The sequence below is a fragment of the Lonchura striata genome, chromosome 12, assembly GCF_046129695.1.
Source record: "Lonchura striata isolate bLonStr1 chromosome 12, bLonStr1.mat, whole genome shotgun sequence".
Taxonomy (NCBI): domain Eukaryota; kingdom Metazoa; phylum Chordata; class Aves; order Passeriformes; family Estrildidae; genus Lonchura; species Lonchura striata.
This window is the reverse complement of record NC_134614.1, coordinates 6,151,363-6,176,228: the sequence shown is the minus strand read 5'-3', so window position 1 is coordinate 6,176,228 and position 24,866 is coordinate 6,151,363. Positions and strand designations below refer to the sequence as shown.

General features: G+C 41.6%; 1 protein-coding gene across 3 annotated transcripts in view; it reads left to right on the top strand.

Moving 5' to 3' along the window:
• IARS1 (isoleucyl-tRNA synthetase 1) overlaps nt 1–24,866 on the top strand; it is a 93,681-nt gene that overhangs the window by 63,040 nt on the left and 5,775 nt on the right. For all 3 annotated transcript variants that reach the window (XM_021530477.3, XM_077786068.1, XM_031505989.2), the window contains 13 exons: nt 1,166–1,286; nt 4,957–5,048; nt 5,380–5,457; nt 5,846–5,967; nt 8,543–8,645; nt 8,738–8,821; nt 12,601–12,775; nt 13,680–13,783; nt 14,049–14,144; nt 14,888–15,064; nt 18,516–18,627; nt 19,561–19,686; nt 23,965–24,108. In XM_021530477.3, the coding sequence (XP_021386152.1) occupies nt 1,166–1,286; nt 4,957–5,048; nt 5,380–5,457; nt 5,846–5,967; nt 8,543–8,645; nt 8,738–8,821; nt 12,601–12,775; nt 13,680–13,783; nt 14,049–14,144; nt 14,888–15,064; nt 18,516–18,627; nt 19,561–19,686; nt 23,965–24,108 (1,534 nt within the window). The remainder of the gene's footprint in view (nt 1–1,165; nt 1,287–4,956; nt 5,049–5,379; nt 5,458–5,845; nt 5,968–8,542; nt 8,646–8,737; nt 8,822–12,600; nt 12,776–13,679; nt 13,784–14,048; nt 14,145–14,887; nt 15,065–18,515; nt 18,628–19,560; nt 19,687–23,964; nt 24,109–24,866) is intronic.

The following is a 24,866-nucleotide window of genomic DNA, read 5'->3' as shown; positions in this document are numbered from 1 at the left end:
TTTGCTGTGATCCCATTAAATCTTGCAATGTCAGCTTAATTGGGGATGGAAAATCCAAGTGCTTAAGGAGATGGGTTTGGTAATTCAGCAGATGGATTTCTTCTTTCTAAATAGTGAAATCCTTCCTATGCACCATATTAGGCAAAAGAATGTGCTATTGGATGTGATAATGGTTAAATTAGATTTCATGTTCAGGTTTAAGCAACTTCTTCATTGTGTTCTGCTTCCTGAAAGGGAGAAAGTAAAATCCCAGTGTCCTGGGTCAGATATAATAATTTAATGCTTACTGTAATTCCCCCTTTAATTGTAGTTGGTTAATGACTGCTGACCTCACACTGGGATTGTTCCTCTTCTACATTTCTTTCCTATGAATCTTCTTTGTGAAAGTGGATCTGTAGTGTCTGGGTTTAATAACTCAAACTGATTTTTTCATCTGGACTCTGAGGGAAGGGAACGTTTAAAGGCTTTTAAAACCAGCTGTAAAATACTTTTTGTAAATTAAAAAAAAACAACAATGTAAATTAAAGAAAAAAACCAAAAAACCTCTTTTCCAGCCTGTTGTAAGAATGTAGGAAAGAGTCAGACATGGTATTGCTTGCAAGGTCATGCAAAGCAGCAAAGTGATGCCATTTTTCAGATGACTGCAAACATCAGTGCTCTGGAAAGCAGCAAAAATGCATTGTGTGCATGTTGGATGCTAAAAATTCCACCTATTTTTCAGGTTGCTACATTCATCTGTGTTTCAATGTGTTGAGATTGTCCCATGTTATTAAAAAAGTAGGCCCACTCTCCAAATAGAATCCATCTGCATAGTGAATTCCTTAGAAATGCCACAGACCCTCCTGGATGAAGGAGCTGTGTAAATTCAGGGATCCTACTCTGTGTCTAGGGGCTGGGAAAAGGATTGGTACTACTTTTTATCTGCTTTAAGAGGCCCAAATCACCAGCCTCCTTTGCAGTTAAAGGTGGTGGTGAGGCAGGAGTGAGACAGGTTTTCCACAACTCCTTCTCTTACATACCTGTGGCTGGAATTTAATGTTTGCTGGTAGGAGATCAGTATAACTCAGGGAAGATGCCAAAATAGTGGTAGCTGACAGGTAATTGGATATAGAGTTTGATTATGTACCCTGATGCCTTGGAAATGTGCTTTGTGTTTTGATGATAGGATGAGGGAAGAGAATTCCTTTACAATGAGAACACAGTTAAGGAAAGCAATAACATCATGGATAAATGGATTCTTTCTTTCACCCAGTCTCTCATCCAGTTCTTCAAAGCTGAAATGGCAGGTATGCATTTTTGCTCAGGGGGTCTGGGGGTGTTTCATGTTTGATTGCAGAACTTGCCTTTCCACACAGAGATTCCCAAATTCTGTTAGAGACTCTGATAAAAGGAAGGAAATATTTAACCAGCTGCCATAATCCATGGAACGCTTCTTTTCATGGGTGTTAAGTCAGATTTTGCTATGCTTGTTCATGAGATTTCAAAAAGTGATGAGGCTTTTTTTGTCACAGCTAATCCTGTGCGCTCGGTGATGGAGCTTGTTGCTGTAACAACGTCTGCTGTGCTTGGAGCAATTAATAATATTATAATAGTCACTGAAAGACAGCAGTGAAAAGGAAGCCAAATAGAATTTGAAGAAGCTGTAAAAAAAGGGATAAAATGGGCAGTGCTCAAGTCAGCTGAATAAAATAATTTTGATGGGTATATGAGCACTGGCAATAAGTTTTTCCCTGGTATAGTTCCTTGGAGAGGGTTTCTTTGGAACCATGCTTTGGGAGTGTGTGCAGCAGAATTAGGGTAAGTGTATTAGGATAGCTGTAAGAAGATACTGTCCAGGTTTTTTTTCCTGCATGTTGTCTTTTTCATCATCCCATACCTCTTGATGCTCACATTACATTGGGACACTTAATTGCAAAGAGAAGATGCTGTAAGAACCCCCTGAAGTAGTTGATAAACTTGCAGATGGGATTTGGAGAGGTTTTGGTGCATTTGAGGTCGCTGGAAACCCAGATCCTGGAAAGAAGATGGATTTGGCCATTGTCACTCCCGGTCATGAATAAACAAATAACTCCCCTCAATGCCTGTGATCTTAAGTTGCCCTCAGAAGAATGTTAGAAGCCTTGGGCTTGGGAAGGAAGGTGTTAAGTGGGATAACAGGTAATAAGGAAATAGCTGAATGCCGGATGTGAGTTCAGCAGGACACAGGAGAACCCTGCACTGCACTCATCCCTTGCTTTCCCCTCTGACTGATGGGATGGTCACTGTCACCACGAGCAGTACAGTTTTATCTGGCTGTGACAGCTGAACCAGGTCATTGGTACAAGCAGAGTTCATGTGAGCTCATCTAAGAACATTTCATTAAAGGAAGAAAGAATCCTCAAGCTACCCAACCTAGCAATATGATAAAAGCTGGCTCTCATTGATGAAAATATGGCTTGCAAGTTGTTGTCCTTGGAATTTGATGATGGTTTGTGTTGAGTTTCATGTGTTGCCAAGCAGAAATAAGCAGAGCCTGTGCAAGTTTATGTGCTGCTTGTGAAGAGGAAAATACTCTGAGGGACAGCAGAAAATTCCTTTGTGAGTTTGTGAACCTGGGATCATGGATCAGTACGTGGTTTAAATAGAAATATTTGTAGGAAGGTGAATATGGGGATAGAAACTTGAATTATCTGTTCTGGACTTCTGAGAGGAAGATGAAGCTGACAAAAAGGGATGTGTCAGTGACCATCTTTATAAAGTAAGAAGATACTTCCAAGCAGAAGAGAGTTCCTGTTGGAAAATGACAATGCAGACTTCCAAGGCAGTGTTGTTAGGAAATACTGTTGTCTTGTGTTAGATGAAGATAACATCATGTGCTCATCAAATGAGTGGCAGTCTCATGTGGAAGGGATTAATAAACAGAATTTTTCAGTTTATTTTTCTGCATAAACTCTGGATTCAGTCAGGCAGATCTTAATGAGATGAAGTGAATTTGTGTACTGTGTATGATACTCTAATCTCTTTTACAAGCCTCTTTTTTTTTTTTGAAAATATTTTCTACTTTGTATCACTTCAAGTAGGAAAAATGTTAGGAAGAGACAAGGGAAGATTATAATGGTGACTGATAATGTCAAATGCTTGATAAATGAGATTAATAAAAATAGAAATTCCTGCAGCTGGAGGTCATGGGGTGTAAGAAGACACAGGTTTGAAACTGGCACTGCTGAGGAGACCCCAGTGACCAGGGAAGTGCTACAGCTGGGTTCTGCTTCTTCCATTTCATCCAGCGCCTGTTAGTGGAGCTGAATTTTACACCCAGCTCCTGCCTCTGGAAAAATGTTTCCATTAAGTCCAGCTTATGGTAATTCTGCCCCAGTTTGTCCTGGCACTTGGAGAGGTGGCAGTGTCAGCCCAGGTGGGGTCAGAGTGAGATTGACCTCACCTGGATGGGCTGAGGGGCAGGGAAGGGGCTCAGCCTGTGCCCCCTCCAACTCTGGGTGCTTGAGAGAGCCTGGAAAAACTCCAGAGACAGGGAACAGCTCTCTGCTGGTCCTACATGGGAGAGCTTTGCCTTCCAGGAGTGTGTGCAGCTGGAGAAGAAGAGGCCCAGCCCCATTCCCAATATTCATGGAAAATGGCACAAGCTACATTGTGCTGAAAGCTGGTGTGTTTCAGGGGTGTTAATATTCTGTATTAGAAATCAATAAACCTTATTAGGCATTTATTTTCTACTAAAGTACCCAATACAAGCACTTATTTTAGTAAAACATCTTTTCGCCTGGTGACCAAAATGGAAAGAAGTGTGTAGTGTCTCCATGTACATCCATGGCTTTTTCCTGAGTCACAAAGAGCATATTTCACAATTTGGTCACAGCTATTGAGAAGAGAAATACATTTTTACAGGTTAATACTGTATTTCTTATTAAAGATACACTGTCCCTGAAGGGTGGGATTTTTGATTATTTTAATATTTGTGTATATCAGCTCTCCTAACAAATAATGGAAAGGTTAGGATGTTTTAGAGATACAAATTCCCCCATAAATAATGTCTTCCCCACCATGGTGTGGATCTTCTGGGCATTCCTTTTTAGGTTTAAATCCCAGTTATTTGCCTTTAAAAACACTTCTGTTCTATGAAACACAGTGAAAAGTGTGGTGGAGCTTTTAAAGCCAAGATCCATTTTATTCAATAGCTGCTTGATTAATGAACCTGCTTCAGAATGGAGCTCAAGAAGCTCTTGGCTTTTAGAGAAGTTAAAGTTTTCCTTAGAAAATTTCTTTAGAAAATGGAGTCCTGTGTAAGGTCTGTCCCCCTTATCCCCCAATTTTCTCAGGAACAGCTGAAATTTGTTTCCCTGTTGCATAGTGATGTTGAGGATGACCTTGGTGCTGGCAGCTTTCCATTATTTCAGTTACACAGAACTTGAAAATACAGCTCTGTTTATCTCTTACCTCATCACCCTTGCTGCTGCTTTGCATTTTAGCTTACCCTGTTACCTAGAAAAATAGTGGAAAACTATAATTAATTCAGGGAGACTTGGTTGAATTTTGAATCTGCTGAGCAAAAGGAGGAAGCGTTGGCAGTAATTAAGAAAATTTTATTTTCCGATTCTGCAGTAATTTCTGTTCAACTTAACAGTGCCTCGGCTGTGTTTGCAGCATGTGCAAATGGAGGATTTGCCCAATCCCTTGCCATTAATAGTCTCTTATCCACTATCCTCTTTACCAGTCAGATAAAAGCATAAGGCTCCCATAATGTCTGTTTGTGTGGGATTAGGGAAGAGTTTGGGAGGGGGGAATGTGTTTGTCTTGAGCATGAAAGTGATGCTGTGCATATTCAAAATAAAGCTGTAAAATGATCAATATTTGGTCACTCTTTGGAGCTTTCTGCTGTGTTTAACACCAGGGCTGTAAAGGATGATGTGGTTTCTAAGTGCAGAGGGCAGGTTTGACCTGCAGGAACCATTTTCCTTGCAGCTTACAGGCTGTACACGGTGGTGCCCCGGCTGGTGAAGTTTGTGGATGTTCTGACCAACTGGTACGTCAGAATGAACCGCAGGAGGCTCAAGGTAGGGATCAGCTGCTGCACTCCTGCCCTGGCAACAAGGCCCTGGCAGTCCCTGGGAATGGCATTCATGGCAGCTCTGCACAAGGTCTTGGCTTTAAATGCTGTCATTTTGTGCCTGAGAGTGGCACAAAAATTAACTTTTCTTTCTCCTCTCTGTTTTGTGGGAAAAACCAACCAAAATGCCCAATAATAACTTGCTCAGTGGAATTGACCAGTGTTAATACAGTTTGGAAAACAAGTGTATTGTATTAAGATAGGAAACTTTTGAAGCCTATTGAAGTGCATTTCCTGATCCTAAAATGGCTATTTTTCTTGGTGAATTCTTCATTTAGGGCGAGAATGGGACTGAGGACTGCATTATGGCCTTGGAAACTTTGTTTAGTGTCTTGTTCTCCATGTGCAGACTCATGGTAAGGGAATTACACCCCACTCTCAACAGCACTTTAAAGCAGTTAATACAAAAGCATATTTGTGTAGTACAGTTCATTTTCCATCTTGCCCTCTTCTTTGCTTATGTCTACCCCATGGTAGTAAAAAGAAGGTCTGTATCACCTTATTGACAAAGACACATTATAATTTCTTCCCTGATGCCCAAAAATAACATTTAAATATTAGGCAGGAGGTAAATAAGTAGTCTGAAATCCATTATTTATTTCAGTCTGCATTTTGAATAACATCCCAGTCGCAGACACTGTGTAAGCATTGTTTTTGCTGAACTGCCCTTATGTAATTCATGGTATTACTGATTTATAATGTCCAAGCAATAAAGGAAAGTGGTGATTGAATGCAACATTACAGGCACCATATACTCCATTTATCACTGAGCTGATGTACCAGAATCTGAAAACACTCATTGATCCAGCCTCGGTCCAGGAGAAGAACACTGAGAGCATTCACTACCTCATGCTCCCCCAAGTCAGGTAAGAGGCATCTCTTAGGTGGCAAAGTTGGGGTTTGGTTGTTTGTTGGGGGATTTTTGTTCATTTTTGGGGTTTGTGGGTTTGGTTTATTTTATTTTATTTCTTTTTTTTTTTTATTTCACAGAACAGTGCTCCCTCACTTGTGTTTAAAACTGCATAATAAGAAATAAAACTGCTTTAATAAAATATTCCTTTTCTCTGAAAAAACTTTAGGATGCTAGTGAACATGTTTTTTCTATGAGCACAAGAATGTTTATATTTTGATTAAAATCTAAAGAATTTTACTCTCTTTGCTGTAGGAGAACATTTCCTTTGCAGTACACTTCACACTCCACCCTCAGTTTTAGCTGGGAATTTTCCCTCCATATTTAGGCAGTAGATTTGTGTTAGCTTAAAGGACTGGAGATAGGAAGGAAAGCAATTAGGAGGAATGCATGTTCCAAATTCATAATATTTTCCTTTTGTGGGCAGGAATATCCCTTTTTACTCCTCAAACTGTGTGTTGGCTCAAAGCTGTAGTGCCTAACTGTGAAAGGCCCTAAAGGATCAGAGAGATCACTGGTATTGCAGTGGATTAAGTTCCTGCAGCACTGTCTGCTCTGGGTATCTGAAAATAAGAGAAAAAATGTCCCTTCAGTGTTGCAGCTGAGTGTGAAAACCCTCAAGGACAGGGGACCTGACCTTGATACTTTACAGTTTAAAAATTTAAGCCTTCTCTAATGGTGTATCTTTTTATGGCTGCTGCATGCTTTGAGGAGGGTGTATGGTCTTTGTGAGAGCTTTAATAATGAGAGTTACTGCAACAGGGAGCTGGAGATTGACATAATGATGGTGCTGATTTTCTGTTCCCTGGGCAAGTGCTGTGAAGAATATGTAATCAAGGAATGCCATCCTCATCAGGGAGCTGCCAGGAATAAGATTGGGCTCCTGTAGAATGGAGTCAGGGAAGGATGGAGAGCTGTTTGCAGGGACTCGGTTCAGGCATGGGTGTCGCACAAGCATTTAAAAGTGTCTTAGTCACTCTTCACTGCAGTTCATGCTGCATCCTGCAAATGTGGGATGTATTTGAAGCTTGCACCACTTTTCTCTGTGTTGCATTTTGTTTGGGTTTCTGTCTGTTACTAGTTGTGGAATTTATTGATCCCAGTTGTCCCCTTGTACAAAAAAGCCTTTTCAAACACAGAGTATTGTTGGAGTTTCACCTGGAGTTGCAAAGCACATCACTGCATTTACTTTGAAAATTTTCTGATACAGCATAAGGACAATACTGTTAGTTAATAGGAAGAGACATTTTATGCAGTTAGAGAAAATACCACTTTACCAGTATGAGGAGTGCAGATAAAGCTGAAGGACCTGGCCACTTTCACAGCTGAGCTTGACTCAGCACGTGTGTTAAAACCCCACCGAGGTCCTGCTTGGTTGCTCAGTGTCTGAACAGATGGGTTGCATTAAATTTTGTGGATTTGCATTCAGCCTTTGAAAAATACTCTTGTGTGTTGTGGCTCTGCAATGTGGTTCAGTGATATTGAAATGTCACATAATCCTGTATGAAGCTTTCTGGGAACAAAATACTCCATCTTGTAATTTCCACATTTCCAAGCTGTTGGGGGAGCATCCTCTGGGACTGGCTTTTGGAAGAACAAAAGCTTCAAAAGAGGTAGAAGCAACTCAGAGCCTTAATGCTGCAATGGGCATATTTCAGTTGTAAGTTTTGCTTCATCAGTTCTGTTTTTCTGGCCAGGCCTTACTGGAGTTGTAGTTTTCATCCCAGTACTTCTGCTCCTTAGATTGCAGCAAGTATCTGTGTTCATTTAATTTTATTAATATCTGTCTTTTTAACCAATACCTCTGCTCTTACTTTGATACCTGAGTGGTTTTAAAGGAGCTGTCTAGTTAGTGCATCTACTCAACAAATCAGGAGAAACACATTTTCATAACATTTCACTGCTTGTACATTTGAAACAAGACATAAATGTCATTTGCCTCAAAAAAAAAAAAAAGTCACAAATTCAGCCCAAATTCTCTCTCCACTTCACCCCCCAAAAAACCCCAAATGGCAAAAAAAACCCAACCCTGCTTAGCCTCAGAATGGAAGGGTGTTAAAATTATTGAGCCCAAAAAGATGTTAAAGCTCTAAAACATCAAGCTCAAATATCTGCAGTTTCTGGAAAAGATGATAAATTGAGATCCAGTGCATTGTTGTTACAGGGAATTCATTGTTGCTATAAGTACCCTATTTATAATATCTTTCTGCATCTTCTTATGATATTATTAATGTAAATTGTACTTTTTATTGGCTATTACTAGAATAGGTTGCATGACTCAGTCCTCTGCACCTTGTGAGAGGTGCTAACAAAAGATGTAAAAATAGCTCTGCTATTTGTTTTCAGCAATTTATTTCCTCCTCATTTTCTCCACAGAGAGGAAAAACCTGTTTGTTCGTTTTTCAAATTGCCCCAACCAGGGCATAATTGAGTCTTGCAGGAAATGTCAGACAAGGGGGTAAAATGTTTTCCATCTGCTCAAAGAGATGTGATGAAAATGCAGCAATTATAATGTGTCCTTTCTAATCTAGGGAGGATCTCATCGACAAAAAAATTGAAAGTGCCGTTTCTTGTTTGCAGTCTGTGATTGAGCTGGGACGAGTGATCAGAGACAGAAAAACCATCCCAGTCAAGGTTAGAATTCCTCATATCTCCTTGGGAATGTGTGACAGCTTTGTAACTTTGAGTAGTTAAGTTTCTGGTTTGTTTTTTTTTTTTCCCCCCAGTATCCTTTGAAAGAAGTAGTAGTTATCCACCAGGATCCAGCGGCTCTGGAAAACATCAGGTCTTTAGAGAAGTATGTACTTGAGGTAAGAACATCATGTTTGAGGGGATTGTGTCTGTTGGTTACCTGAACAACCTCCCCTGTTGACCATATTAACGTTTCACAGGTGAATTGAATTTCCAGGAGAGCTGTAATGAAAAGGATATTAGTGGGTGATGTGCCAAAGTCAGTTTAGTGTTGAGAAATACTTAATCCTACAAACTGACACATTGGACTGAGGCTGTTAGGATCTGGCCTGTTTGCATTCTCTAAAGCCATGAAATCCATCATCAAGGATCAGTGACACAAAATTCTTGTTCTGTTCCGACTGGCATTAAGGATCTGAGGGGGGTTTCCCTTGTGGTTAAATGGTGTGGCCCTTGTCCTGTGCTTGTTCTTTATCCTGTGTCTGTTCTTGGGAGCTTAAGGATCCTTTCTTCCCTTCAGTGAGTCATCTGTAACAGCACATCTGCTTAAAATATGCCATCTTCTTATGGTTAAGTTGCCATTGCCAAGGTCATCTCCTTTACCTTGTCAAAGAAAACAAAAATGTGCATCTTCCTAAAGAGGATCAGCTCACCTCACTTGTCTTGGTGAAGATAGCCATGTCAGTCAGGGAATTCAGGAGGTGAAGCACAGGAGGACCTCTGAAACTTGTGTTACATATAATTCCAGCAACATAAGCTTTCCTCAAGCCTAAATTACATATCTGTGGAAAGTCTAAAAATTCTGCTGGGGGAATGAGCACTGGCTCAGGAAGTCACAGCTCAGTGCACAGGACCTCTTCATCAGTGCTGTTTGCTGCTTGCTTTTAGTTACCATGGGAGTTAAATTCCTAAGAATTATTCACTAGAGGAATTTTAATTTAAAAAATAGTAATTGATTTGCAAGTGGGACTGTAAAGCTTTTCTGTCATGTTAACTTATTGATTATTGCTCTTAGACTTGGCAGTTATGATCTCTCTCTTCAGAATTGCTGTTATTATTAATTATAATCATTTCAATATCTGAGTCTCTTCAACAGCGGAATTCTGTGAAATTTAGGCAAATGTTTGTCCCTTTTTTTGGATCTGAGAAATGAATTTTAAATTCTAGAGATAGTTTTGAGGTAGATGAGGTTTGCTTCCTCAAATTACTTCCAAAAGAGTAGTTGCTAGAATTTGTTGTCAGCTTCTACAGCTAATAAAAGGTAACAAAAGAAGCTAACAATTTTTAAATTATTACATAATTGGATTGTACATTAGTATGTTTTGATCTGTATTCCTTTGCTACTGCAGACAAAAGTGTCTCTTCTGGAGAGATGAGTTAAAACAAGCTCAGTGCCTTTGTGGAAGCACAAACACAAAGTGCTGTCTATTGTCCTGGTTTTATTATGTGTCTTAAAATTCAACAAGCTGCTGCTGGAGCTTAGTGTGTGTTTTATTGTACTGCATGGCAGTCAATCCTGTTGTTTACTGGATGGTGCAGAGCTAAAGAGGTCAGTGATTACAGGCAGGCTGGGCAGCATTGCTTGGGCTGCATTTGCAGCTTTGTTCATCAACCTCCTGCCTATTCAGAGCTTTAGAACCTTCAGTGATTGCCAGGAGTAAATTTGCAGATGCCAGAGGTAATGGGTAAGGAGAATTACACCATTTAATTTTGTGTAGTTTCTGACAAAAGAATGGGGAAAGTATACTTGTCAATTCTTCAGAAATTTCATTCATGGCTTTTGCAGAAGGAGCTGTAGTCTTTGATCTGCAGTGCTCCTCTCTCATCTTCAGAACACAGCAAGTAATTTAAATAAATGGATTTTAATATTAGAACTTGCCAGATTATAGAGTTGTCATGCAAAAATAGCCAAGATCATGAAATGAAATAAACCCAGAAGGCTTTTAGCAACTGGACACAGTTGCATTTTGTTCATTTCTCTTTGAGGCCTTTTACAAGCCTAGGTCAGGACTTTTCTTCCCAGCTGCTTCTAGGGAAAGATTTTATCTGTAAATTTGACTCTGTGCACAGTCAGAATCTTGTTTCCATTCAAGCTTTGTATTCCCTCCAATCCCCAGCCCTGTGTAGGTCTGCCGTAAAACAGAAAATTGACTTCTCCATCAAACCCAGGAACCAAGCCTGTGACAGGGCTGAATTATCTGACAGGAGCTGTGGCTGGGGGCCCAGCAGTTTTTCATTTCTTACACTATTACATAATGAGTACTTATTTTCCTTTTTAGGCTGCCTGCTTAGAAAGCCCAGCCTAGCTGAAGCACAGCATTTCTGACATTTCTGTCCTTGTTCTGAGGACCGGGCAAATGGCACCAGCTAAAGGCTCTTGTATGTTCAGGCACTCCATGTGCAGCTCTTCAGCTGTCATGAGAAGGGCTGCTTGCCTCAGTATGTCCCCATGAGACTTGAAAGATGTGTTAAAGAGCTAATTTTGAGTAATTAGGAAGATAAAATTAAGAATTATTTTAAGTCAATGCTCTGAGACTGATGTAAACAGACGTAAGATAGAGACTTGCCTGTTTTTCTAAGACTCATTCTGGGTTTTTAAATGGATAATGTGTACAAAAGAATGATTTCCTAATCTAATTAGTACAGAAAACTTGTCCTGATGGAGTTGGCTTCTCTGATTTATCTAATCAGGCCCGAAGTAATTTTTCAATTTGTGCTATTTTTTGAATTATTATTTCTTTTCCCCCACGAGGTTGTCGTTTACAACTCATGGGCTCATTTCCAGCAGCACCCCATTGAAACTGAATTTCTGAAGTGCATAATTTTCGTTAGATTTCCTAAAAGATGTATTAAATAAAATTAGATTCAGTTGTGTTCTTGGCTCCTCATGTCAGTAGGACTTCCTAGGGAATTAGGCTGCAGCTCAGAGGTTGTATTTAAGCATTATTTCTCAATCCAAATGTTTGGCTACTTGCTAGTCCTGTCATGCTGATGCTGCCATTTACTTCTGCTTCCTAAATGCCTTGGAGCAGCTTGTTTGCCAAGTGCACCTGGTGATGCTGTAGGATGGTGATGGGAGCTCGCACCACCATCCAGTGGGCATTAAACACCAAATGCTCCAAGTGTTGGGCAGCCTGGCAGACAGAACCTGCTGGATTGCAGTGAAATGTACGTGCAGGTCTGTGCCTCATGTTTTCCAACCCCAGTCATGTCCCCCTTCAGCTGTCTTCTCTCCGAAGAATTCCAGCCTTGGTCTTTCCTGATATGAAAATAATGTTGTCCTCTCAATCAGTTGTGTAAAAATTCCCACAGCACCACTATGTTCCCTTCAGATATGGGAATAAAATCTGCATGTGCAACTCAGAAAAATGGGCACACACCTTCCTGCAGTGTTTTGGGCCCCTCCTAAAGTCCATGCAGGTCTTATAAAGCTGTTTTGGCTGCAGGACACAGCCAGAAGCTTTTCTGCACAGTGAGGAGCTGGAATGAACAGGTAAGGAGGAGACAGAATGGGGCCATTTTGTACAGCCTCAACCGTGAAATGGTTGGTAATGATTTCCTGGCTCTGTGTGTTCTGAAAGGACTGTTCCAGCAGAATTTGCTCTCCTTAGCTCTGCCAGGCCGTTGGCTCCACCGCTGCACACAGAGGGTTTAGCTCTTCGGGCAGTTGTGAGGGGCAGATCCAAAGGGCTGTTGAGTAGGGGCTGCTTTGAGGCGAGAGCTGCCTGTAATAACAAAGAACACCCTGGGGGCTGAGGGTGGGATGGGCTGTGCTGCTGGGTGGGCTCAGCATTGGCTTTGTTTGCTCTCCCAACGACTCGGTGTGTAGAGACGGCCCCGTCCAAGCCTTGCACCTCGCCGCTTGGCCGTGCTGAGCTGCTGTGCTGTGTCCCTGCAGGAGCTGAACGTGCGGGCGCTGACGCTGTCTGCGGACAAGGGCCGGTTCGGCGTGCGGCTGCGGGCCGAGCCCGAGCACACCGTGCTGGGCCGCCGCCTCAAGGGCGCCTTCAAGCCCGTCATGGCTGCCATCAAGGAGCTCAGCAGCGAGCAGCTGGAGAGGTTCCAGGAGACAGGTCTGTACTGGGACAGACCCCTCGAGGATGGCAGGGTATCCTTCTGTGGGCTTAGGGCAGCTTAAGGCCTGCTTCTCTCTTATTATCCCTGTTCAGCTGTTAGGAGGAGAAAATTTGCGGTTATTATTTCTGGGTTTTTTTGGCAAGAAAAGTTTAGAAATGTAGACACTGATTTTAAACTGTTCTCCTGTTAAACTGTTCCTTCCTGTCAGAGATTCCTTTGATAACAGGAAAAAGTTCTTCCCCAGGGAGTGTCAACCACTGCCAGGCTCCCCAGGGAATGGGCACAGCCCTGAGGCTGCCAGAGCTGCAGGAGAGTTTGGACAGCGCTGTCAGGGATGCCCGGGCTGGGATTGTTGGGGTGTCTGTGCAGGGCTTGGACCCGGGGATCCCTGTGGGTCCCTTCCAGCTCAGGATGTTCTGATTCTAAGAGCTACTGTAAAGCCAAGATGAAGCAGAGAATAAGCTTTCTGTGAGACTGAATCAGATTGGAGCTGAGTATTTGTGCAGTTTTATTCTAAAAGCATTCCTTTGATTCCAGAGTTACAAGTGGGTGTGAATTTTGCAGCTATATCTGTTTAGCAAACTGCTTAAATGGAAATTCGGAGTTGGTGGAGTATAGAGGTTATTTTTAAGTTTTATTCCATTCAGATGGTTCTACACAAACAGTTGCTGAAGTGCCTGTGTTTTAGTGAGCTCTGCTGCCTGGAGAAGTGCTTGTGTGAAAAATGGAAATGTGGGATAATTCACTGCTGCTTACTAGTGCTTAACTGCTGTTTGACTGCATTGCCAATATATACATGGCACATGTTTGAAGTCTGAAACTTGGTTAAAGCTTTCTGAATTTAAAATTGGGGGTTTTACTTGGATGATAAGAGATGCCCTCCATCTGCCAACCCTGCAGGCAGCATTTTTGTGGAAGGACACGAACTCCATGGGGAAGATCTCCGTCTCATGTATCAGATGACAGAGGGATCTGCCCAGTTCGAGGCACACTCCGATGCTCAGGTATTTTATTGGTTATTTTCTCTCTTTCTTTTTTTCCTCTGGAAACAATAGGAAAATGGTGAGATAAAGCTGGCTTGGGTTTATTAGTTCAGGTAGTTCAGCACGTTCCAGGAATGTGTGAATCCTGGAGCTATTCAACATTCTCTCCACCGTCATGTTTTGTACATGAGGAGCTCTCTGAAGGCATCCTGAGCTCCTGAGAGTGTTACTTCCACCTCGTTTCCAGTTTGTCACCTGTTCATCAATGTTTTGTCCATTTGTTCAGGTTTTGGTGTTGCTGGATGTGACACCAGACCAATCCATGGTGGATGAAGGAGTTGCCCGGGAAGTGATCAATCGCATCCAGAAGCTTCGCAAGAAGGTGAGCAATCAGTGGGGTGGGACAAGGCATTTTCATTTCCTTTCCAGCAGTCTGGGCACTATGCAGAGACTGCATTTTTAACTAAACATGAAGCTCTGTATCATTTACTCCTTGTGTATGGCTTTCTGATTGGATTCCCTTGCAAGAGCTCTAAAGGATGTGTAGAGAAAATTTTCATGGGACATTTTATTTTGGAAAAGATCAGTGCAGTTAAGGCTGTGTGAATCATAGACTCATAGAAAAGTCTGGGTTGGAAAGGGTCTTTCTTCAGCATCAGACTGAAAAACTACAAATTTTTACCAAAATAGATATTTTTTACATTATATGTATTTAAGAAATCATCTATGTAGATTGTACATATACACACCTATGTAGACTTATATATTTTAATGGTTTTTACATATATAAAACTTGAGGATTTATTTCTGTATAAAATATAACCAGGAAGGATTGTGGCCATGAAATACCTCGTGTGTGTTACTGGATTTAAATTCAATTCTGTAATGACATAAAACTATAATTTATTTTCACTATAGTGAATGTCAATATACTTAATCTTGCCTAAACTCCTATGTTTTAAGATTCTTGGTGTTTCTGTAGAAGCATTGTTTTCTTCTAAGTCTTTTGTGGAAGTTTTTAACAACTGCTTGATAAATAGCTTTTTTTTTTTTAACTTGACAAGTATTCCTCCCTTGGAGTGTGGTTTTGCTGTCAGTAATGGTGTGTGTATGTGTGTCCTGCAGAGGAACCTGGTCCCCACAGATGAGATCACAGTGTACTACAGGGCCCTGCCAGAGGGGGAATACCTGGACACTGTCATCCAGCAACATGCTGAGTTCATTTTTGCCACAATTAAGGCAGACCTGAAGCCTTACCCGGTGCCTACCTCAAAGGAAGTTCTCATCCAGGAAACAACCCAAGTAAGGAGGAAAAGCATTGCTTGCGCAGTTCATCTTACTTGCTTTTAACCCAACAAGCTGCTCCAATTAAAGAGTAATGGTGTCAATATATATTTGTGGGATAGAGCAGATATTGTTTTCTATTTATAATTTTCTGTATTAGTCTTTCTTGGTTTATAAAAGAAAGGAGTTGAATTCTGTATGTGTGGTGATTTTGAAAATCAAGCTGCTTGGATACCAGAGTAAATAACTGAGGCAATTGTTTGTCTGAAGTTAATATACAGTTATTTGTACTTGGATTAGTGTGTTGTTTGAACAGCCAAAATGTTGCTCTGATTTTCTTAGATTAATAGACTTTTGTATTAGAACTACTCCTTCGAGGCTAAATTTGGCTTAAGACCAACTTGTTTAATATTTAAGGATGTTTGTTCTTCTGCCCTGTTCTGCTGCAGTTGTCTGTTGTAAAAGTATAGTTTCATGTTTCAAATCAGCAGCAATTTCTGTTGTTTTCTTTGATTGCTTCTTCTGACATATTTGATGATAGTTTTGCCATGGTTTTACTGAAACTTACTCTATTCAAAAGACGTTCCTAGCAGAGCTGTGAATGAACTATTCTTCAATATAAATGTCCTGCTGCACCACAAAGATTAATTCATACAAGAGTGTATGATCTATCAGACTTGAAATTTGATTTACAGAATGGCTGAGAAGGCAGGGAATAGCTGAAAGAAAAGGGCAAATTTCATCCATCTTAATAGTGTGTGTAAAGGAAATGTTTTATAGTTATTAATGGCACATCTGAAGTTTTACAGATTAGAAACAAAGCCCTGTTTGGCCTTTTTCAAAACTATCAGTTTCAAGTGACAGATGGGGGGGAAACACTAAGTAAATACTGTGGTTGAGAAATCACTGAAAATCTTTAAGTACTTACTTGATACTTCTGATTGACAACATCAAATCTGAATTGGAATTTGGAAGCAGCTGGAAATACAGTGCTGGGAATCCCTCAAATCACCTGTACCTGAGCTTTAGTACTGGTCACTGTTGCTTTCCATGAAAACTTTCATGCCTGTGCAAATATGGTTCCCCCATAATTATTTTGCTCTTACCCAAATCTAATTTAGTATATTTTAGTGAAGTAAACCATTGTGGAAAGATGAATGTATTTGCTTAGTCATAAATAATGATCTGTGTGTAGAGGTGAAATCCTTCGCTGACAGCAGGCACCTGACCTGGTTTTGATGGATAGAACTGATGGCTGTCATCTGGATGTCAGCAAAACCAAGCAGTCCTTTCTGTTGTGGAGATGATGAGCTAGTGTGTGACCCTGGGAGAGGTCTGTAGGTCAGGCCATGCATTTGCACAAATGAATTTCAGACAGAGAAAATCTAAACTAGCACTGTTCTGCCAGCTGGTTCTGTGGGGCTGTTGATAGCTCAGTTTAGAGGAATGCAGTTGTCTCATTGTGGGCATCCAGCTGAGAGGGCCTCCTGCCACCTTGAAATCTTGGCAGGGAGAGTGTTTCAGGCAAAACCAGGAGCAGGGAATTGGGCTTGTTCTTCTCTTTGGAGGAGGGAAGGCTCCAGGGAGAGCAGGAGAGCTCAGAGCCTCTTCCAGTGCCTAAAGGGGCCCCAGGAGAGCTGGGGAGGAGCTTGAGGCAAGGGATGAAGTGACAGGACACAGGGAATGGCTTCCCACTGCCAGAGGGCAGGGATGGATGGGATATTGGGAAGGAATTGTTCCCTGGGAGGGTGGTGAGGCCCTGGCACAGGTGCCCGGAGCAGCTGTGGCTGCCCCTGGATCCCTGGAAGTGCCCAAGGCTGGGTTGGATGGAGCTTGGAGCAGCCTGGGATAGTGGAGGTTGTCCTTGCCCGTGGCAGGAAGAGTGGGATGAGGTAGTCACCAAGGTAAAGCACCTTCCACCCAAGCCACTCCAGGATCCTATGAAATGCTGCCAGTCCAGTGTGCTGAGGGGGTGCAGTCCGTGGGGAATGGAGGCACAGAAGGACAGAAGTCATGCACTTGTTCATCCTTATTTTATTTTAAGGAGTCTCAGTTACAGAATCATAGAATGGGTTGGGTTTGGGAAGGGGACCTTGAAGATCATGTAGTTCCATGAGGTTTTCCATGTAGAAAACCTCCTTGTGGAGGAGCTCTGTGCCTGCTGCTGCCTTTTCTGTGCTTATGGGCTGGATGTGCCTCTGAACTGTTTGTCACACACTTAGACTTCAAAATGGATGTTGCAGAGAGATACAGATGACTGAGATCCCAGTGCAAGTGTCAAGTGCCCCTTGGAGGTTTCTGTTGCTGGGCCTGCAGAGATGGATTGCTTAGGGCAGGTGCTTGACTCTGTGTTCTGCTGCAGCTCCTTTGTCACATCGAGAGCAGTGACATGAGAAAGCCCTTCCTGAGAAATCCTTTTATGTGAGTGTGTCAGTTAAGTCAGCTGTGGCAGGATCTTTGCACCAAATTTCTGGAAGTTATTCAGAGGAGTAACAGGAGTCTGCCTAATGTTGAATATATGTGAGGACTGGAAGAAAAATGAAATGCACTCTGTTCTTTTTACATTTGTTGTGATTACATATTACATATTGTGATTACACTGCTTCTGGGAAATTATCTTGGATCAATTTTTAATATAAGGCTTTAATTCTGAGCTCCTTTCCCAAAGACTTGCTAAAAGCCACAAAAAAAAAAAAAAAAAAAGGCTGTTTCTCAGAACTATTGGGGCAGAAAAGCAGGTACTTGAAAAATGAATTTTGAGTTGTTGGTAGAATGGATAAACAAAGAATGACACTTGTTGCTGCATAAGTGTTTTTTGTAATAGGACTTCAGTAAAGAATGATACTTCCAAATTTGTATGTCACCCTTTAGACTGTGTCTCTTGCCAAACACCATCTCTAAATTTATAAAACAAAATGGCTTAAATGGTCTTTTAGTACCAAATGTTCATATGGGTGATTTCTGGATCGTTTTTGGAAGAGCCATGTTGGATTTCCTGAAGTGCCTCCAGGTCTGACAGGGTCACTTGTACCTCCTGGGGAGATACTCAAAGGCTGGTGGTACCAAGGCAGCTGTGACCCAGAGGGTTCTCAGTGGTCCCCCAGGGATAGTGGAGCCTTCTCCCAGCAGTGACTGAGAGCAGGGCCTTGGTCAGTACTCTGAATTTCTCTGGAAGAGTGTTCCTCTCAGGCAGATTTGCTTTGGGATTGTATTTTGGGAGGGTGTTATCACGGCTCATCACTTGGGAAAATCAAGCTGTTTATTCCCTGCTTTCCTGACATCTGGTACAGGCAGACTCATGTCTGAAGCACTGTCACTGAAGGAAAATGTAGGAAAAATCCCTATTTTATGGTAAATCACATTTAATATAACAAGGCAAGATCTTAGTGTTGTCTATTGAAGGAAAATATTTTGTTGTGTTTGCTTAATAAGCAATATTGAAATAATGCTAATCTCTTTCTTTCCCCAGCTGAAGGGATCAGAGCTAGAGATCACACTGGTCAGAGGGGGGGTGTGCCATTCTGTTGGCCCAGCCTGTGCCTATGTGAACCTCAAAGTTTGTGTCAATGGGACAGAGCAAGGTAGGAATGAACATCCCCTGCTTGGTTTCTCAGGGCTGCTGTAAGGGAGAGTTTGAAAATGCTATGGTGAATGCTGGAGCCTGAATTCATTTGAGAGATGGTGCAACTTCTCCTCCAATAGGAGCTTGAAATAATTCTTGAAAATAAGTGTATTCAAAGTAAAACCACACCTGTCCATGATTTCTTCAGAGGGAAATGCTCCTGTGGGCACAGAGGTTGTTACTCCTGCTCCAGGGAGAGTTTGTGTTTGAGTATCTTTGTGGGGAGTACACTCTCTGGATTTGGGGCTGTGCTGGAGAATCTGTAATTACTGCTGTATGTAGCACTGTGCAGGAGGTGAGGCCTGGATGTGGAGGAGATGGTTTGAAAAGCTCAGGTGTGAAGTACAGAGATAAAAAGCATACTTAAAACTAGATAATGGCTTGTGTCATGGGCAGTGGACAGGGGTGCAATGATGTTGTTACAAGGGTGAGTTATATATTAAGAAGAGAGAAAACTAAATGCACTTGGGAAGCTTTTCTTGCATGTACTGACAGTTTATGTATGGAAATAAGTGTTCTTTGTTGGACATGGTCACAGAGCTGCACCCTGAGTGAGAATGAATCCAGCTGGAAAAGCTGGTGACCATCTCAGAGGGCACAGTCTGTCAGCTTTTAACCAATATAATACTGAGTGGTACTTTAGTAACACACAAATGAGACTGCCTTGTTAATAAAAGCAAATATAACTTCTACACCATAAATCTGAAGTACACATCAGTCTGTTTCTCTGTTTTCTTTCCCCTTTCCCACTAAAAAAAATATGGGAAGATGCAGTGTTGCCAGTTTTAAATTGGCTTAGAAACTCACTGAAAGTAATTAGCATCATTAGAAAATCATTAGAACTTGGATATTGCTTCCAAACTGCATTTTAATTTCTTAATTTTGGTTTTAGATGGTGTGTTGCTGCTGGAAAATCCAAAAGGAGATAATACCTTGAACTTCACTGGACTTGTAGATGCTGTCTCCTGCATTTTTGGTCTTAAAAATTCCAAACTGACAGTTTTTAATGGAAACACAGGTAAATGGAGTATGACAAGGAAAATTGAAAGTCTTTCTAGCACCAGCTAGGAGTCATTTACTGTATAATTATTTACTGTGTAATTTATATCTATTTAGCTAGCTATATCAAATTGACAAGAAAATGGTTAAGGAAATATTCCATTTTATAATACTTAGCTTATGAGACTATGTTTATAGTCACATAAACATGTTTCCAAAAGCTGCTGCTAAATGGTGCTCATCTATTATCTTGCTTCCATTGCAGTTCTCATCAGGACAAAATGTGATTTATTTCAGTGTTTCCACTGGGCCCAGGCTATGCTGGAGCTTGATGGCAAGCTGCCATCAGCCTTTCCATGCTTTCTTTTCCCTAATGCCTCAGTAGGCAGGGTGAGAACTTAAGCTGAATGCAAACTGTGATCTGTAGAAGAAAAATGTTGCCTTTCCACCCTGCAGAACCTTGAGGAGCTCTGCATTTCTTTTTGTAGAAAAACCTATTGGAATATTTTTGCAGCCTGAACTTTGTTGAGGCATAGGAATGTTAAAAACACCCCAAAACACTATAAAAATGGTAATTGGATGGCTGCAAAACATTTTATTAGTGTTTTTTTATGGAAATATTATTGAAGCACATCTGAGGAGGAGGTACTTGACTTGGCTGATTTGGGGTGTCCCCAGGGCTGCTGAGGATCACCAGTTCATGTCCAGCAATGACATCCATAAAGAAACAGTCTTTGTGTCACTGTTGCCATCTCAGTCCTTAGTTTCCTTACTGTCCTGTCCTGAGAATATTTCTAGGAGGATTTTGGGGGTTTCCCATCTGGTGTTATCCATTAGCTCCCTGTGATAAATCTTTCAGGCTGTGCTCAGCTCAGCTGAACAGTCCTGTCATGCAAAAGGATTAATCTTTGCTTTCAGTCAGAGGGGATTTAGGGGAAATCCTTCAGCATCTCCCTCAAGTTCCAGTTGTGTTTTGAGAAGGAAATGGTTTTCCTTGAAATCCTTTTCCAAGTAGGAGGGATAACAGTGTGGTCTGTGCCTGCAGAGTGGGGGGTCTGTACTTGTAATGTTCATTGCCAACACAGGTAGTAAAAGATGACATGCAAAAGGCCCAGAAGAGTTGGGAAACTCCCATCTCATTAAGTTTAGAAGTAGCTTGACTCCATATTTGGGTTTTTTTTTTCTGCCATTTATAGGACAAAAAGATGCACCACAAGTCCATTAACGCTGAAGTCCTAAAGGGAAGTGGTGGTGGAGAAAGTTGAAACCTTCCCTCCTCCTCTGCTGTAGTAACAAAGGCTTTAGTCCTTTCCTTTCTGTGTCACTTTTGCTCCTTAGGAATCATTTTGGGACTTACATCTTGGCATGCTGATTTTCACCTTTCAGTATATGTCAGTGGTCTGGGCAGAACAGGTATTTTTTCCCTGCCCACTTATTAACCATATGGAAATCACTTTGGGAAGATGAGATCATCAAATTGGCTTTTGTGGCAGTGTGTCACATCTCAAACAAGTATTGGTCAGCAGATGTGGCACCCTGGGGAGTCACAGCTCAAGCCTTGTGCCAGGAAAACAGTCCTGAAAGGTGTCAGAGAACAGAACCAGAATTCCAGTGTTTGCTTTGGATACAATCCATCTGCTTTGGTGTGGGTAACCTCAGGTGAGGTCTCACAGTGACTCCAGGGCCTCTGGAGGTGAGCAGGGGTTGGAATCAGCTGCTGTGTCCGAGAGGAATCGCACAGACAGATAATTTCTGAATAGCTCCCACGTGTGTTAATAAAATTGGGACCCAGTAAAACCATGTTTCTGGCTCCTCATTCCTTCCCTGTGGTTTCCAGGGCTGTCCACTGTACTTGCAGTAATTTATTATCTTGTTCTCTAATTGTAATAGAGGTTTCCTTAGGGTTGTGCTGTGGCAGTTCTTGTATTAAGGGAAACTCAAATGGGTCCTGTCCTTGCTTTTCAGTGCAGCATTTGGAATAATGGGATAAACATTTCCTCTCCAACAGTGTGTCATGGGATTTTGAGTAACTGCACACCCCAAACAGGGCTCTGGGACTTGTACTGACTTTCAGAAACTGAAAATAGAATTTCTCTCTTTCTACATTAAAAAAAAATAAAAAAATGAAAGAACCTGGGCTCAAGTCAGATGGTAAAAAAAATTATAGGTAACTTTTTTTCCTGTAGACTACTGAAAACTCTAAGCTTCTTGTTTGGGAAGCTTGTAGACTTGCACTCAGCTTTCATGGAAGTAGCCCATAATGAAAAAGATGTATTTAAAACACTTTCAATGTGTTTATGGGAAGAAATGCATCTGTAGATCATGCAGAGCTTAAAAAATGCAGGGGCAAGGAAGGTGGGGCAAAAATGCCCCTACAAACTTTTTGATCAATGCCTTATTTCATCTTTATGATTTTCAGCTGGCTGATTTTTTTAATCTTCAAATTTAAAAGGCTGTGAGGCTGTAAGGTACCTTAGGGGAGAGCATTAGCACTTAAACCCCAGTTGCAGGGAGAACTGACTTTTAAAGTGATTTTGTTGAGTACTTGTAATACCTGCTTGCCTTGAAGACTACTGATATCTAGGAAAAATGATCCATTTTGTCTTACTTTTATGAGAGGGTTCTGTGAACAGACTTCTCTGACAGCCCTGTGCCTGAGCTCTTCCCTGGGAAATGTCAGTGCTCCTGGAATACCAAAAACTAATTTGTTAATTGGGCAAACCCCCATTACTGGCAGCTTGTACCTCCTTGCCCTGCATGGATCCATGGGGATGCTGTTAGCTGGGAATGGCAAATGGGGAGTTACTGGGGCCAAGTGTTCCCAGCTCTGTCACCCCCTCTGCTGTCTCCCCATGGCCTGAAATGGTGCTGGTTCAGGAAGAACCTGCCTCTGGCTCCCTTCTATTGGATGGAATCTTGGTAATTCCTCTCCTGTTGTTAATTCAGTTGTTTTCTTGCTTTCCTGAAAATAAAACCAAAAGCAAATCCCCTTCCTGTGCTTGAGACTGGCCAGAGAAGTGCTTGGCTTTTGGTTTCTTTTTTTTCTTTAAACTGTTACAAATCTAGATACAAATACATAAAGGTTGATATTTAAAATACACATTTGAGAATCTTAGGTGCAGCCTGAGGTCTTCTTGCTTCCTTGAGCAGTCTTGTAAACGTTCCCAGTGCATCTCACTCTATTCTGTGGCACTTGACAGAATTTTGAGAGCTTTTAGATCAGTAGTGATTACTGTTCATCTTTTTGTGGGGTTAAGTTTTTTGAGGATTTGGGACTTTTTTCTGGGGAGCTGGGTGGTTAGTTTAGGGGTTTTTTTATTTGTAAGTTTATAAACCTACAAAATATATACATTTATAAATTATTCCCCTTGAGATTCTTTCAGATGAACTGATAGAAAATGAGCTTTGTACAGCTTAGGCTCCCTGACATGTGAATAGGTGCTGTGGAATGAAAACCTGTTGTCTGGAGCTGACAGGTGTCCCTGTTCCATATGTACAGGAACACACAGTTCTGACAAGAAATTAAATGCATCAACTCTCCCTGGATTTGATTTCTGGAGTTCTTTGCAGCAGAGAGTGATGTTATTCCTGTGTATCTTTAATACCATGCCCATCAGTGGATCTGTTTGACCTCAAGGCTCACAATTCATTTTTGTCACAGAAACCTCATCAACTTCTCCTCCCAGCTCTTCCATGGATTACTTCTGATGTCCTTGGAGACAGGGCTCCTGGTTTGGGTCTGGCCTTCCCCCAGTCTCTCTATCTGCCTGGCTGAAGTCATGTGCTGGATCATGAGCTGTGCTGGCATTACACCCAGATCCTCATGTAGGGGGCTTTATTAATGAGCCATGACTTGATTTTTTTTTTTGTTTGTTTTTTCTGGAGTTTAATATATTTAATATTAATAAATATCCCGATGTTGCATAGTAACACATTCCCAGTGCTGTTTTGGCCAGGGAAGTCTGGGTGCAAGCAAAGATCACAGCTTTTCATGTAATGAGATAGGAATGGTTGGCTTGGGTGAATAATTTCTTGCTTGTTTGAAGTTAGCTAACTATTGTAGCATAAGTCACTATGCATAAGAAATGTTATATAGGAGCTAACTTCCATAGCAAACTAAGCGCCCCCTTTGTGTTATTATGAAAACCAAATATTTCTGCACAAATTCCATTTTTCCAACAGAGAAGCCCTTTCTGGAGGGCTGATGAGAGAGGAGGCACTGCTGCAGTGGGGACAGGAGTGAGACAGCCTCCTTGTCAGTCCTGGGTTCCCTGACTGGTGTCACTTTCTGTTGCAGAGCTGATCAACCAGACGGACCTGCTGGGCCTCAGTGGGAAGACTCTGCACGTGACAGCAGGGTCAGCCCCTGCCCTGCCCAGCTCCCCCAGTGCCCTGCTCTGCCAGTACATCAACTTGCAGCTGATCAATGCAAAGCCACAAGGTATGTGGGCTCCTGGGCTGCTCCTTCACAGCCTGGGCTTGCTGCCATTCAAGTTCTGCTGCACAGGTGTAGGTTTTCATTGGTACATGGTGATTTTGTTTATTTTTTTCCTAGTGTGTACTTTCTGATAAAAACAACATTTATACTTTGCTTTTCTTCCTCTTCTCCTAACAGAAAAAGGAGAGCCAGTTTGAGATAAGGGGCAGCAGTTAAACATGAGCCACTGGGCATTGTTTCCCTGTTTCTGATCATCAGCTTGCCTGTGCAGCTTTTTGTAAAAGGCTGAGCCTAAAACAGACCAAGTTTGAATGAAGAGCCGGCTCTTTACCAGGACATTGGAAACAGCCTGTGAAACATTTCATTTAAAAGCAAAATTAATTGTATTATTCACCTTTTCAGGGTTATAAATATATGTGTGCGTGTAGTTCTGTTTCCCACCTGCTAATCTGGGACTCTTAAAGCTCATGTGGGAGCAGCTGAGTTGTTTTAGTAACTTGCCTTGCTGTGAGCCCTTTCTAACACTACTGAGAGCTTGCAGGAACCAAAAAATGTGTTTTTTACAGGGGATTTTATCATCAGTAGGTGCTTGGTGACAGTGGTTTCTATGTCTTGTTGAAATATTTCATGTTTCCCAGACTCTGTTATCCAGTTGACCCATGTAAAGAAGTTTTCTTCTGTTGATCAAGCTGTCAGTCATCACTTACATTTCTGGTTTTATAATTTGTGAACTTAGTGACTATCTATAGGTTAGTATTGCT